This window comes from Oryzias melastigma, linkage group LG12 (genome assembly GCF_002922805.2).
Source record: "Oryzias melastigma strain HK-1 linkage group LG12, ASM292280v2, whole genome shotgun sequence".
In the NCBI taxonomy this organism is placed as follows: Eukaryota; Metazoa; Chordata; class Actinopteri; order Beloniformes; family Adrianichthyidae; genus Oryzias; species Oryzias melastigma.
In genome coordinates this window covers 24242447-24256485 of record NC_050523.1, presented here as the reverse complement: position 1 = coordinate 24256485, position 14039 = coordinate 24242447, and the positions used below count along the sequence as shown (strand labels likewise).

The window sequence follows — 14039 nt, the reverse complement described above, 5'->3', positions numbered from 1 at the left end:
TTTAACTAAAAAAAAAATAAACAGAGTGGGGATCATCTGTCAATAAGTTCAGTTGTTTTAAAGCTCTACCCCAATCATCTTTTGATCCGTTTTCTTAACATTCTCAGTGGTCTTTTGATTGTGGTTATGTCGTTTTTAGCCAAAATCCCAAAATTTGAGACATTTTCTAGGACATAGTTTCTGCAGAGCGGCAGGGGTTCATTAGAAATTCACCTTTGAGTTGCTGAGAGCTCTCTTTACACTCTGTCCTGCTTGTGGCCAGCCCAGCATATTTTTACAGAATTTTGACAATCTCTTTCAAACTGCATTTTTTCTTCCGCTTCTTATTCAAAATAATTTTAACAAAGAAATACTCAGAAACGCAGTTTACCCTTAATTTTCTGGATGAGAAAAATGCAGCAGGAACATGTTAAAACACAATTTTCATCGAAGTGGGTCATAAACAGAGGATAGCAAGAGGGCTGTGGAAGTCTTCCGGACTGAGATGCTGCTGCAGCTTTGGTCGTGTGTTCATTCATTAAAAAATGAAAGAGTCTCCTCCAGGATGCTTCCTGTCACAGAGGAAGGAGGGTTCAAATCCAGTCCAATTGCTTCTTTTGTTATTTCTAATGTGCCTGATTAAAAATGTTCAAAAGATGATTTATTTAGCATTTCCATGATTTTCTTTACAAAGCCGAGTGAAGAACATCCCAAATGTTTTTCCTCTAAAGATTCAGTATCTGCAGCAAAGCTGTGACTCCAGTGGGAGGGATGTTGTGAGGCAGTGATGGATGCTGCTGCTGTTGCCTTTGTGGTGGAGAGCAGCCTGTGTGTGTTCTTCTGCACACATGCATGACGCTGACTGACGGGTTTTTTGATGAAAGGTATATCATCACACACTAACTCCTCAGAGGCTCGGAGTCAGACTGCTGCAGCAGCTGGCTGCTCTCGAGGCCAAAGCGGGGTCTGATGGTAACCTGGATTACTTCAAATCTGTCTGGATTATTTTTTGGATCAGCTTTGTTTTCTTTAACTAGACATACAGGGGAGTATAAAGTAGAATTAATATATTTTATTATGCATAATTGGTTATTCAAATAAAGAAACTAGATTTTATTGTGCACTGACTTTTTAAAGCTATTGTAGAGCTGGCGCAAACAATTATTTTAAAATTCGACTAATCACCGATTCATTTTTCCGATTAGTCGACTAATCAGGTCATGCGGAAAGTGGATGTAAAGCACACATCTTAACCATCATTAGCTTTAAACTAACAAAAAAATAGTTATGTAGCATTATGTGATAACTCCAGTGTGAATGCTGTAAGATGAATTTGGCTGCTGAAGATGCTGAAGCTGATAGCCAGCAAAAAACATTAGTTAAATTCCAAATTAGCCTAAAAAAACTTCAAAAAGCCTAAGTTAGCCAAAATGGCTAGCATGTTGCTGAAATATTAGCAAAACTCCAAAGTAGCCCAAAAAACAAAACCAAAAAAGCCCAAGTTAGCCAAAATAGCTAGCATGCAGCTAAAATTTTAGCTCCAAAATAGCCTAAAAAACAAAGAAGCCTAAACTAGCCAAAATAGCTAGCATGTAGCTGAAATATTGGCTAAACTCCAAAATACCCTAAAAACCTTAATAAATACCAAAATAGTCCAAAAAGCTAGCAGAATGTTTTCAACTTTACTACACTCTGACCTCATATAATATAAAGTAACGACTAATCGACTATTTTAGTTGTCAATTAGTTGACTAATCATGGCAGGCCTACTATCTTGTTGGCTTTTGAAAGCTCAGCGGTATCCAACCCTGTTCCTCGTGAGCTACCGCGCCGCTCCTTTTCCAGCTAACCCTGCTCAGTAATTACTGCTCACCTGTGTTCAGTCACTCGGTCCAGCTTTAGTAATTACAGAAGCAGAGTTAGCTGCCAAACAAGCAGGGCAGCAGCTCACGAGGAACAGGGTTGGAGACACCTGGAACTGATATTGAACGGTACCAAATCATGAGTTTGATGTTCCTCATGAATGGAACGCCAGAGCAAACATGCAGTCCTGTAAAGTGGAACCGATGCTTGGATTCCAGAAAAGAAAGTGTTCATCTTATGTAAGGCTTGACCTTCACTGTGACCTTCTCCGCATCACAAATATAAATCCTGCAGTTTCAGAAGAACCACTTGGATCTGGATTCAGGTTGATGTAAAACAGTTGTTTTTAGGGTGAAGTGGAAGGATGTTTGAGTTTGTCGTTATGAGGACTTGGTGTTAGGAGAAAAAAGGTCTTTGATTCTTGACAGAGTAGTTTTGGACGGGTTCTGCTTCGTTATGTTGTTGCTGTCCATTGATGTTGATCAGATGAGTGTGAGAGGTGCAGCAGGTGTGTGTTTACATCAAAAGAAAATGTTTTTTTTCTAAACTTCCAGACTGAAGGCTGCCTCCTAGAATGGTGTTGATTATATGAGAACTGGACCGACCGAGTGAGTGTGACATCAGCCATAGAAAATCCCTTACTTAATGTGTAGGTACCTCATGTGTTCGGCCTGCTAGATCGGTACTGGGCTCACGTCTAGTGATGATGTCACACTACCACAGTAACGCCTCTTAGACAAACTATGTAGTGTGGAGATCTGCTCTGGCTCTACATGTGTTTTTCATTTTACGTTTCCTTCTGTAACTTAAAGTTGTTTTTCCTCGTAATTATATTTCTGAGAGTTTTGTGCTGGTTGCATGTAAATATGTGTGAATAACATCAGCCATGTTTTAAAAACAAGCATTAATGAAATAAAAGCATTAGGGCTGTTAAAGTTAACGCGTTAATGCATGTGATTAATCGAATGAACTTGTAATATTTATTAACGCCCTCAGGCGTCCTGCCGTGCAGCTGTGAGGTCAGCGTAGTGAAACTCTGTCCAAAATAAATGTAAACTTTGGGGCAAACAGGCCCCACCTACTTTTATTGAGGCATCTGATTGGTCAGTTTGTAACCTGAATATCTTGAACTACAGAAAAATATAATGAAATTATCAAAGACGTGTTAAACATGATCAATAATGGTTATTCTGACCGATAGAAGGATAGAGTAATAACTGTATATTTCTCTATAGAAGTCCATTTAGTCTTCTTGGAACCAGGTCTTCTTGTTTGGAGCATCAGTGGGGAGGGGTCACTCAGTCCACTTCTTCAGTCCCTTCAATGATGACGAGCAGCTTGACCGTCCAGCAGCAGCTGATTGATCATGAGTTGCTTCTGGGCTGGAAAGTAGTTACCACAAGCTGTAATCATCGTGTGAAGGAGGCTTTCCTCAGGACTCTGTGAGTCTGAAGAAACACAGTTCTGCGTTTGACCCGTTCATCCACTGGAGAAAATCTTGTCAGGGATTTTATTCTGAATTCTGGTAACAAGCATCTGTTGAGCGAAGCGTACCATCCAGCTGTCACGGTTCAGGTTTAAAGTCATGCCTTTGGTTGCTTCTCTCATTTGAGTTAACCTGCAGTTTTACAGATCAACATACTAACATAACAGTAACTGTTGTCTTTAAGATGGAGTTGGTCTGTTTCTCAGTTCTTCTCAGACCTGTGCAGTCTTTACATATACAGACCCACAGCAAGACCACCTGAAGAAGAGTCTCAGATCCAGTTTCATTAGACTGTTAAAGTGACAGAACTCAGTGACTTAACCGGACGACACCCCAACATGGCGTTCTTGGTTTAAGCATGAAGAAGACATGGAAGCGAGTGTGCCTCCTGCATGCAGTGATCCATCACCGTGAATGTGCTCAGCATCATAGTGGGACTATGATCATGCTTGTGAATCTGTTTCCCTGAAGCTTTCCCAGGTTCTAGTGTTGTAGCAATTGGGGTGTCGCCACACATCAACATATGTGCTCAATCTATCATTGGAACGAGGGAAATAAACTCACTCTTTTTGTTTGAAGGCCTTAAACAGCCGGTAAGCAGTTAAAAGGCCTGCATGTGTTATATAACACCCCTAGCAGATAAATTATACAGCGCAGGCTCCTCTCACATGCTCCATTGATCAATAATTGAAGTCTTGTGTTCAGGAAAAAGTCTTTAGAAGTGGAACTCCTGCTCTGTAACTCCTTCAGCAGCATGTTTATTCAGATGTTTTACTTTGGGACATCGGAGTCTCCCTCATGGGTTCGTTTAGTTACAGAAAACTGGCAGGTATGCAAAGGTCTTGCTGGTTAAACCCCTCAAGCCACAGGAAACGACACCGTGGTTTTTGGCAGCGTGGTTCTTGGCCACAGTTGTTTTGTCGGCTTCAGATGAAGGTTGTTGGTTTGATTGCAGCTGACCATTGACTCATGACGGAAACTCGAAAGCTGAATTCCATCCATCCAACAACAGACCAACAACCGGCCAACAACCAACCAACAGTGGCTGGGAGCCTATCCCAGGCCTGTTGGGAGAAGGTGGGGTTTACCCTGATCAGGTCAGGAGCTGAGTGATTCTGGTCAAACCATGCAGTCAGGGTTGAGGAAACTGCAGTGTCGCCCCCTGCTGTTCAAAGCAGAAAAGAACCTTCAGAAAGAGCCGTTCTGCTGCTCTGTCACGCCTCCATCTCTTTGACTAAGCTGTTTCTAACGTGGCAGTAATGGTGTGTGTTTCTATTTTACAGGCACTCTCTGGTTTCGGACCCGGCAGACTATTAGGTCCGACAAACCCACCGCGGCGCCTCAACACTCCAGTACACAGGAAGCCGGGTCAGAACTGTTGTTTACTTGAGAATTGTGTTCATGAAGAGTTGAAATACATTGGGAAAAAAAATCAGGCAGTTTTATGTTGGACTCCCTAAAAGTAAGCCTTGACATCACAAAGGATGTCTGCACAGCTTCACCCCCCAGGAGCATAGACCTGCTCCTTTTGCTAACACGCCTTGGTTCTGATTGGCTGCATACACCTCATCCAGGTAATCTGCAGTGGGTGGAGCAAGGACATCCAGAAACCAGCAGGTTTTGACCTGAGGGCCTGGAGGTGTAGAGTCTCTTTTTCAAGAAAGCATAAAAATGTGGAGCTTGTTTCCTTTTGAGGTTTTAGCCCAAACCCATGTGTGCATGCAGATTTAGCTCTGCTAAATAACCCTGAACAAGTCTAGGATTTATACCATTGACCCCAGCAGAAAAGCTTGCAGACGGGAACATTTTTACTCGAAGGACTCATGCTTTGTTGTGCTCTTTCAGCTGAAGACAGGTTCGGGCTGCAGGTGAGTGGCCGGGCAGCCTGGCTGCCCCCCTGCCACCAGATGAATGAAGAGCACTCCGGGACACAGAGACTCAGCTGATACAGGTCACCTGCCCCCAACAACACACCTGCAGACGCTTCAGTTCAATGAGAATCTGATCCTATAGGATGGTTGATCACTTCCTGCTGCATCACATGTGTTGTTTACTGGGATTGTCAGTTTTACATTATAGTAAAATAAACCTACTGTACCTCAGTTCAAATGGTATTTTTCAATATTTGTATGATTGTATTTAAATACTGGACAATGATTAAACACATGTATAAAGGTATAGATCGAGTCGATTAACAAATTACCTGAGACAGATTGATCTGGTTGGATCCTAGGAATAGAAATTAATTAACTGTTTCACTTCTACTAATTCTGTCAGGAAAACAGTGGATCAGAGTAGAAATATCACTAGAAGTCACAAGGGATTTTTAATGCAAACATGTGTACCTCTCTGCTGGTTTCTTCTGGTTGTTTGCATTTTTTATTGTCTCTACGGCAGTAGATTTCTGATTTGGGTACTTGAGTAGAGCTGTCATGGGCTTTTTCATGTATTTCTTTAAATATGACAGTAGTGTGGAGCTGTGTTAACCCATCCTACCATGCCGAGGAGGACGTCTTTCCCCTCATGCTCACTAAATCCAGCGTGCTTTGCTTTTGTCTTTAGGGCATGCAGGGGTTGCTGCAAATATGATGAAGAAGAAGAATCCACACAAGTGAGTAGACGCTTTGAATGATATTCATGCTCTGAAGGACAGATCTCCCATCAAGGCTGACTGTCGTTTCTCTATGAAGAAAGCATAAGAGCAGTCTGGGCCCAGCCACCAAAGTTCTGTCTCAGCCCCGGCGTGACATCGTTGGCTGCAGGATCCAACACATCTGGAAGGAAGGAGCAGGACATGTGGTGTGGAAAGGGACTGTTCTTGACCAGGTGAGCAGAGGCTGGAGTCTCAGAAGGCTCAGACGTGTTCTCCTACAGCAAGGAGAGGATCCTCACATACATGTTTGTCCTCCAGGTGCCAGTAAACCCGTCCCTCTACCTGATAAAGTATGATGGATTTGACTGTGTTTATGGTCTGGAGCTTCATAAAGACGAGAGGGTTCAGGGTCTGGAAGTGCTCCCTGACAGACTGGGTAAGACTGGCCTGTGAGGGATGAGAGCGCTCTTACACTACGTCGATCAAGTCTGACTGAATCTCATTTGAATCTTTTAGTTTCATCTTTACCTCCACATTCAATTGAGAATGTATCCACACCGCAGCATAGTACTGGGCGATATGGAAAGAAATGTATATCACCATATACAATATTTTATATCACGATATACGACAATAAACTACATTTTCAGCTATTCTCTGGAAATATTCCTGATGTTACGGCTGCTTTTGTGAAAAGTTGTGACAAAAGTTGTGATGTTTTTAATATAATATTGTTTGAAATGCACCAAAAAAATGTTAATTATGAAATAAACTTCACATTCTTATATTCCAACTCTTTTTATTGTGACAGATGGTCTAGGAAAAGACTTCATCATCACCATATACAATGTTGTTGTGCTGTCATTTAACTTGACTAGAACTGTGAAACACAAAATGAACGTTTGGTCCTCGCTGCTCATAATAACAAATATTTGTCTGTTGATTTAAACACACTTACAGTGAAATGACGTTTTCCAGTGCAAAATTATAAACTTTAAAAACAGCATAATCAGATTAATCCTCAGATTTCCATCTTCTCCACAGACAGTGGAAAGGTTTAGAATGTCCAGAGTCTCTCTGCCTTTCTCTCATGTTGTGCAGCAGCTGTGCGCCGCGCAAAATGACAGACCGCTCCGTACCTGAACCTTCACCCAACCACGTGCAAGCATGCGCTCAGGGCACCTTCACCCAGCCATGTGCACGTTTGCACTCAGGGCACCTTCACTCAGCTACGCCGCGTGCACGTTTGCAAGCAGCACCTTCACTCCGCCGCGTGCATGTTTACGCGCAGCGGACCACCACCCTTCCTGCGAGGTGACCGTTCACATGCGTCTTGAAGAGAAAAAAGTCAGAGAGAAAATAAAACAGAGCAGGACTCCCGGTAAGGAGTCAGAAGAGAAACAATCATGAAGCTCCGTCGTCATCCATGACTGTTGTCACGGTAGATTGGTAAAGTTGCAGTGAAAATAAAAAGTTGCAGGGTCTGATAATGACATATTTGGTGTAATAATTGATCAAATTAGCTTAGCGACTATATAAACGATAGAGGAGAGATGGGAGGATAGACACTCTTCTATCGCCCACACGATATATATCGTCATATCGCCCAGCACTTCCGCAACATCACCCATTGCACAAGACGGCGTTAACCGCAATAAATATTTGGATGAGGTGTTCACACACATGCATAGGCAGAGAAACCGTTATGTTTTCAAAAAAAAGCCGAATGAGTATCCGGGTGCTCAGAAACTCGCCATCTGCTCCCGAAAATTCGAGTACGAATATTTGCGACATCAAAGATCGCTGATACGTGATATTTATAAATATAGTGTTGTAAAAGAGTGTTGTAAAATTAGGGCTGTGGATCATTGCTTAGGTGGCGATTCGATTCACAAATCGAACCACAATTCTTATTTTTTAGTATAATGTTTATTGCTATGTGTATGTCTATTTACTAGATGGATGAAAATGGAAATTATTTGTATTTAATCATCATTAATACCTTTATTTAAAAGAGGAGATCAGAATGAACAAAACTAATTAAAAAACCCCACAAAGATTCAGATGGAAAGAAATTTTGTCTGTCATTTTTTGTCAATCTTCTGGTTCAGCAGTGACATAAACATCATAAAAATAATAAAAACCACTGCTGTTTTGGATCAGTTAACAGCAAAACCTGAAAATGTTCTCCACAGTTTTCTATCCTCTAAGTTCTCCAATATTTTACGTTATAAGCATCACATATTGCTGCAGAGCTCGTATGAAAAAAGTCTTTTTTCACAGCAGAATCAGCTGATTCACGTTGATTACATCCTCTTTCAGCAGCGCGAGGCTGTTTCTTCAGAATAAGATGGAGTTTGGTTAATTACATCAAATGTTGAAGAGTAATCATAACCAAAAGAATGTAAACACTGGAGCTAAAGCTCCGATGTTAAAGCTAATTCATTGTTTCAGAAGTTATGTCTGTGAGCAGAACTTCAGTCTCAGTTTCTGAACGTAAAAAAGCTCTCGCTAGTTTTACTTTGAAAACCAGAAGCTTCATCGTCACGAAGATGTGTTTACTTCCAGTGGTGGTACCGGGGCTCTTTGTTTTAGTTCATAAACTTAAAATACTATATTAATCTGCATTCAGAGCAAAAATACATCGTCCCCAATTGATATTTTGATCATATTTTACTACAATTTACTAATGTTGGATTTTAAGTTCATTCATTCATTCATTCGTTCATTCATCTTCCAGACCGCTTCTTCCCTTTCGGGGTCGCGGGGGTGCAGGAGCCTAACCCGGCTACTGAAGGGCGAAGGCAAGGTTCACCCCGGACAGGTCGCCAGTCTGTCGCAGGGGCTGGATTTTAAGTTTTTGAACTAAAACAAAACCGAATGCGCAGCGCTACTGTCTCTTGAAGCAAACAAATCTTCCCGTCGGTGAAGCTTCTGGTTTTCAAAGTAAAACTAGCGAGAGCTTTTTTTCCCTTCAAAAATGATTCTGAAGTTCCGCTCACAGACATAATTTCTAATAAACTAATTTAACACAGGAGCTTTAGTTCCAGTGTTTACATTCTCTCAGTTATGGGAACTCTTCAACAGTTGATGTAATTAACGGAGAAGCGGAGAAACGCAGCCTCGTGCTGGTATGCTGCTCTGCACAGCAGTGAAGTGTAGATGTCATCAACGTGAATCAGCTGATTCTGTCATGGAAAAAAGTGACTTTTATACTGGCTTTGCACCAAGATGTAATGCTTACAACATACAGTGATGCAGAACGTTGAGGATGGAAAAACTGTGGTGAACATTTCAGGATTTGTTGTTCACTGATCCAAAATAGCAGTGATGTTTATGCTTTTTTGTTGTTTGTTACTCCTGAACTTAACCAGAAGGTTGAAAAAAAAGTTTAAATTGACAAACACATTACCTTCTATCTAAATCTTTGTATTTGATCAGTTTTTTATTATTATGATCTTCTGTGTTAAATAAAGTTAATGTTACTGCTGGAGCTGCAGATCATGACACGGGACTTAAATGGCCGGATCTGTCTTACTGGGTGATTATATCCGGTCCTCCAGATCATTTTATATTTTTTTTATTAATGGCCCGATTTTATCTAGCGCTGGTAACATATTGCAACACATTCTCACTCCCAAGTCGTCACATATTGATGCATGGTTAAGGACCCTCCATGTCAAAAGTGTTCGTTTTGGGGGTTCCTGCTCGTCGTTATTTGATATCCAATTAAGTCACGGGTCCCCAACCTCCAGGCTGCAAACCAGTCCAGTACTGGGATGTGGACCGCAACAGTATCCTAACCTTAATCCAGTACCAGACACTCTGTACCGGACGTGGATCAGTACTGGTTCTAGATGTGGATCAGGCTAATCAGACATCTAGGGTGTCAAACTCAGTCGCACAGGGGGCCAAAATCCAAAACGCACCTTAGGTCAAACAGGATAAACATTTATTAAACACTCTACACATACATCTTTAAAACTGTAACTTTTTAACATAATTATGAACTAGATATACAGGATTACCTGTGATAATACTAGTGTGAATGCTGTGAGCTGAATTTGGCAAATGAAGATGCAGAAATTGATAGCTGAAAACACTGAAGCTGATAGTCAGCTAAAATATTAGCTAAATGCCAAAATAATCCAAAAACTACCAGAATGCCAGTTTTTAAGCTTTAAAACTGTAACTTTTTAACATAATTATGAATAATAAAAATGCAGGAATATTATTCCAGAATAAATCAACTTAAACCTTAAATAACTTTCAATATTTTACTCTCTATAAAAATATATTTTGTCAAAATTATACAAGTTTGAAATAAGCACAAGATAACATCGGGTCATTGATAACAATAAAATAAAATGATCTGGAGGGCTGGATAGAATTACCTGGAGGGCCGGATCCGGCCCCCGGGCCTTGAGTCTAACACATCGGTACAAGCTGTGTCCTGAGGTTTGATCCGCGTTAAAAAGTTACGCTTTTAAAGTTTTGAAAATTTTGTTTTAGAGTGTTCAATAAATGTTTATCCTGTTCGGCCTGTCATTTAAGGTGCGTTTTTGATTTCTGGCCCTAGTGAGATTGAGTTTGACACCCCTGGTTTGTGGAATCAAAAAATTCAACTGTAATACATTGTTTCAATGCTGCTTTTCTCCTTCTGAATCTACTGGAATTAACATGTTAACAGTTAAAAATTAAATCAGAAATGTTCTCCTTGCAGCCAAATCCCGCCTCACGGACGTAAACCTGGCAGACGCCATGATAGGTAAAGCGGTGGAGCACATGTTTGAGACAGAGGAGGGTCCCAAGGAGGAGTGGAGGGGGATGGTGCTGGCCCGAGCTCCCATCATGACCACCTGGTTCTACATAACTTACGAGAAAGACCCTGTCCTGTACATGTACCAGCTGCTGGATGACTACAAAGAAGGAGATCTCCGGATCATGCCCGACTCCAGTGAGTGTCAGCCTGCTGTCTGTGGTTTTTCTGTCTTTCCTCCAGTTGAGCATGTCTGCTATTCTTTGCAGACGACAGTGTTTCAGCTGAGCGGGAGCCCGGTGAGGTGGTAGACAGCCTGGTGGGTAAGCAGGTGGAGTATGCCAAAGAGGACGGCGGCAAAAGAACAGGCATGGTCATCCACCAGGTGGAGGCCAAGCCGTCCGTCTACTTCATCAAGTTTGACGACGACTTCCTCATTTATGTGTACGACCTGGTCAAAACTTCCTAAGACTCTGCGGACGCCCCGATGCCCTCCCACTCGACAGAAACTAAACGCAGCACATCGGAGAGCTTTTAACCAAGCATTTGTTTCTCAGACAATGGAAACATGATTGGCAGTTCCTAAGAATTAAAGAAAAAAGAGCTTCAATAAGAACAAATGCTAAATGTGGCTAAATTAGTAGCAGTGAGTTGTAGATGTTTCCACATAAAGCAATTTGAAAAGATGCTTTTTTTTAGGAGGATTTAGAATCAGAATTTTCTAACAAATTGAGGAGTAGCTTAAAGCAGTGTTAAATTTGGCGTAGGCCATTGAACTACAGAATAGTCGGCATGTCCGTGACAAACACTACACCTGTGAACATGGAATTTCTGAAGTTATCTTCAAGTTTTGCCATTTTGTCTCCATCCTCATCATCCGAGCAGCTCTGAAGTGAAGACATGCAGCCCGATGGTGAACGGAGGGCGCTTTAGACAAACGTGTTACCGTTAGATAGGACGAACACCGGGGATTGATGGACGGGAATGGTTTCAGTCATGAAGGAGCCTATAGAAGCTGTGACGTCCGGACGCCCTTTTCTACCACTGACGGAGAAGAACACTTTGTGATGACAGTATTACCAAGCCCATAAAAATATCAGCTAGATGAAAAAATCAATATTTCTTTGAAGAACGGCATTAGAATAATATAGAACTCCACGTCTCCATCGTTAGAGAGCAGGTTAAACATGAAAAGTGTGTCATATTTTTGGCTTGTAGATATTTTTTAACCGCCCTCATCATAACAGATGACTAAGTTAAGAAGCAAAAGCCCCATCAGAGGTGGACTTGGGGAGTGCGTGCTGTGGACGGGGTCACCGGCTTAATTCTGGAGACGTGCTCGGACCTGCATGCAGGGGCTCAAGGTGGTGGAAAGTCCCGACCAAAATCAAGAAGTTTGCACCCATAAAGGTTCCTTCCAGAAGTCGGAGGACCTCAGCGGTTCCAAACTGTGATAGAGTTTTTGTTGTTGCCAAACCCCCTTTCTGTGGTGAAGTTGTTCGATGTTGACGATGACGGGACTGTTTTTTTTATGTTATTTCACTAAAGCCTTTGAATTTGCTCGTGCTGTCTTTTGTAAGTGGTTGGTGAAGTAACAGTGGGAGAAAAAGACGGACTAGACTGAAGCAGTTTCAGACCCGTTTCTACAGCGTAAAGATCCGGTCTGGATCTTTGACAGACGGAAACGTGGAAAGCGGGGAGACCTGAGAGCATGTTGGACTGTGGAAGATGGACGCTGGGGTTTAGCCCCACAGTCAGGACTCTTCACTCTCAAAGGCTTCATGGAGACGGGCGGCGCTGGAGGACAGGATTCTGATCCACTTTCCACTGTACAGGATTATCTCTGCAGAGAAGGTTTCCCTCGTTGTGTTTACGCTCTAACCAAAAGCGCAAGTCTCCTTGTGAGGTCACCTCCGTTTTTGCTCGGAAACAAAGCGACTCTTTCTGTCTGATCTTTGCAGATGATTCTTTCTGTTCCACAGCATGTATGCAGTAAGAGAAGACTCGGTTGTGTTTAATATAAGTGTATAAGAGATTAACAGCCAGCGACGGTTTAAATCGCCTTTCTCACAAATGTATTTTTCATTTTATCTGGACTTATTCCAGACTGAAGGTTTCATGAACTCCTGTTCTGTGTCCAGTTGAAGAAGTCAGCAGTTCCAGTTGGTTCCACTGGTTCATGGTAGATGTTTTAGGCTGCTGTGGCATTTTCTGTCTTCTTGTAGAAGGAAGAAATCTTACTTCGGTTCTTATTGAATTAGTTTGTAATTCCACAGCACTGGTTAAGCTAAGATCTCTTCAGAGGAACAGCCGTTCGTTCCTCCACCATCACGGACCTGGTGCCTTGGTGAAATTTGAGCACAGAAGGAGTTGTTTCCAAACCTTCAGTGTGTGTACGTCCTGTGATGTAGTTAGTTGCTGAGGCAGATTCTTGTTGATATTGTTCTTATTAAAAAAAGAAAACGGGGACCCTGAGGTCTGCGGTTCTCCCAAGTTGTGTATCTTTTTGGTTTTGTTAACGGAGTATGATTGTGGTCATCTCAACCGGCATTATTTCTATTAGAAAAAATAATGTGTTACTACTAAGGCTTCACTCATAGCCAGGATCATTGAAGTCATTTTGCTATTAAAAAGGATCACACATTATTGTGGTTACTGTCAAACAACTCTGGCCTTTCATCATACTTCTGCCTTGTATTGTTTGTTTTTGTATGTTTGAAATTGTATGTTAATAATTTTTATTGTTAATGGAAAACTCTACACATTTGGCTTCGTCTTTTTTCTTAATCTCAATCAAAGAATAGTTCAGAGACTGTGTCGATCCACTGCATGCTGATGAATACTTTCGAACAGTGTTCCTGTTTTCCCTTCATCAGATTATCATTCACAGACCTTCCATCAGCACTCAGTCTCTGCATTCACAAAGTTCATGACGTATTTGGTCCTTTCCAGATCACTGAGGCTGATGTGTGGAGAATGTTCTGAGTCCTCCATGTTCTAAAGATCTCCATCTTTGTCCTCCGTTCTGGCAGAACTTGGATCTTTTCTGGATCCTGTTCTTGTTATAGGATGGACCTCTGACTGGACTCGGACTGCACGATGCTGCAGTGTTGTATAAATGTTTGTGCAGGGAGACTGTACAGGATCTGGAGGAACAGTCCCATACCATCACACTTCCTCTTCTGTGTTTGACACTTTTGAAGGTGTACAGATTGCATAATGCAGTGGTTGACTCTCAGAAACTTGTGCTCAGGCTCTGGTGGAACGTTGGGTCTGACCGGACCTTTTCTGAGAAACTTGATGCTAAAAGAAACTGATCTCTTTTTGACTTTCAGTTTGTGAGACAGTCCTGCATTGTT

The 14039-nt window shown here is 41.8% G+C and overlaps 1 protein-coding gene across 1 annotated transcript in view; it reads left to right on the top strand.

Annotated features, from left to right (window-relative positions):
* LOC112144167 (spindlin-1) overlaps positions 1 to 13448 on the top strand; it is a 15638-nt gene extending 2190 nt beyond the window's left edge. The window contains exons 2-8 of the mRNA XM_024268508.2: positions 4612 to 4696; positions 5174 to 5279; positions 5891 to 5939; positions 6019 to 6154; positions 6240 to 6357; positions 10645 to 10878; positions 10950 to 13448. Of these exons, the coding sequence (XP_024124276.1) occupies positions 5240 to 5279; positions 5891 to 5939; positions 6019 to 6154; positions 6240 to 6357; positions 10645 to 10878; positions 10950 to 11149 (777 nt within the window). The 5' untranslated portion in view covers positions 4612 to 4696; positions 5174 to 5239 and the 3' untranslated portion in view covers positions 11150 to 13448. The remainder of the gene's footprint in view (positions 1 to 4611; positions 4697 to 5173; positions 5280 to 5890; positions 5940 to 6018; positions 6155 to 6239; positions 6358 to 10644; positions 10879 to 10949) is intronic.
* Positions 13449 to 14039: the final 591 nt, after the last annotated feature.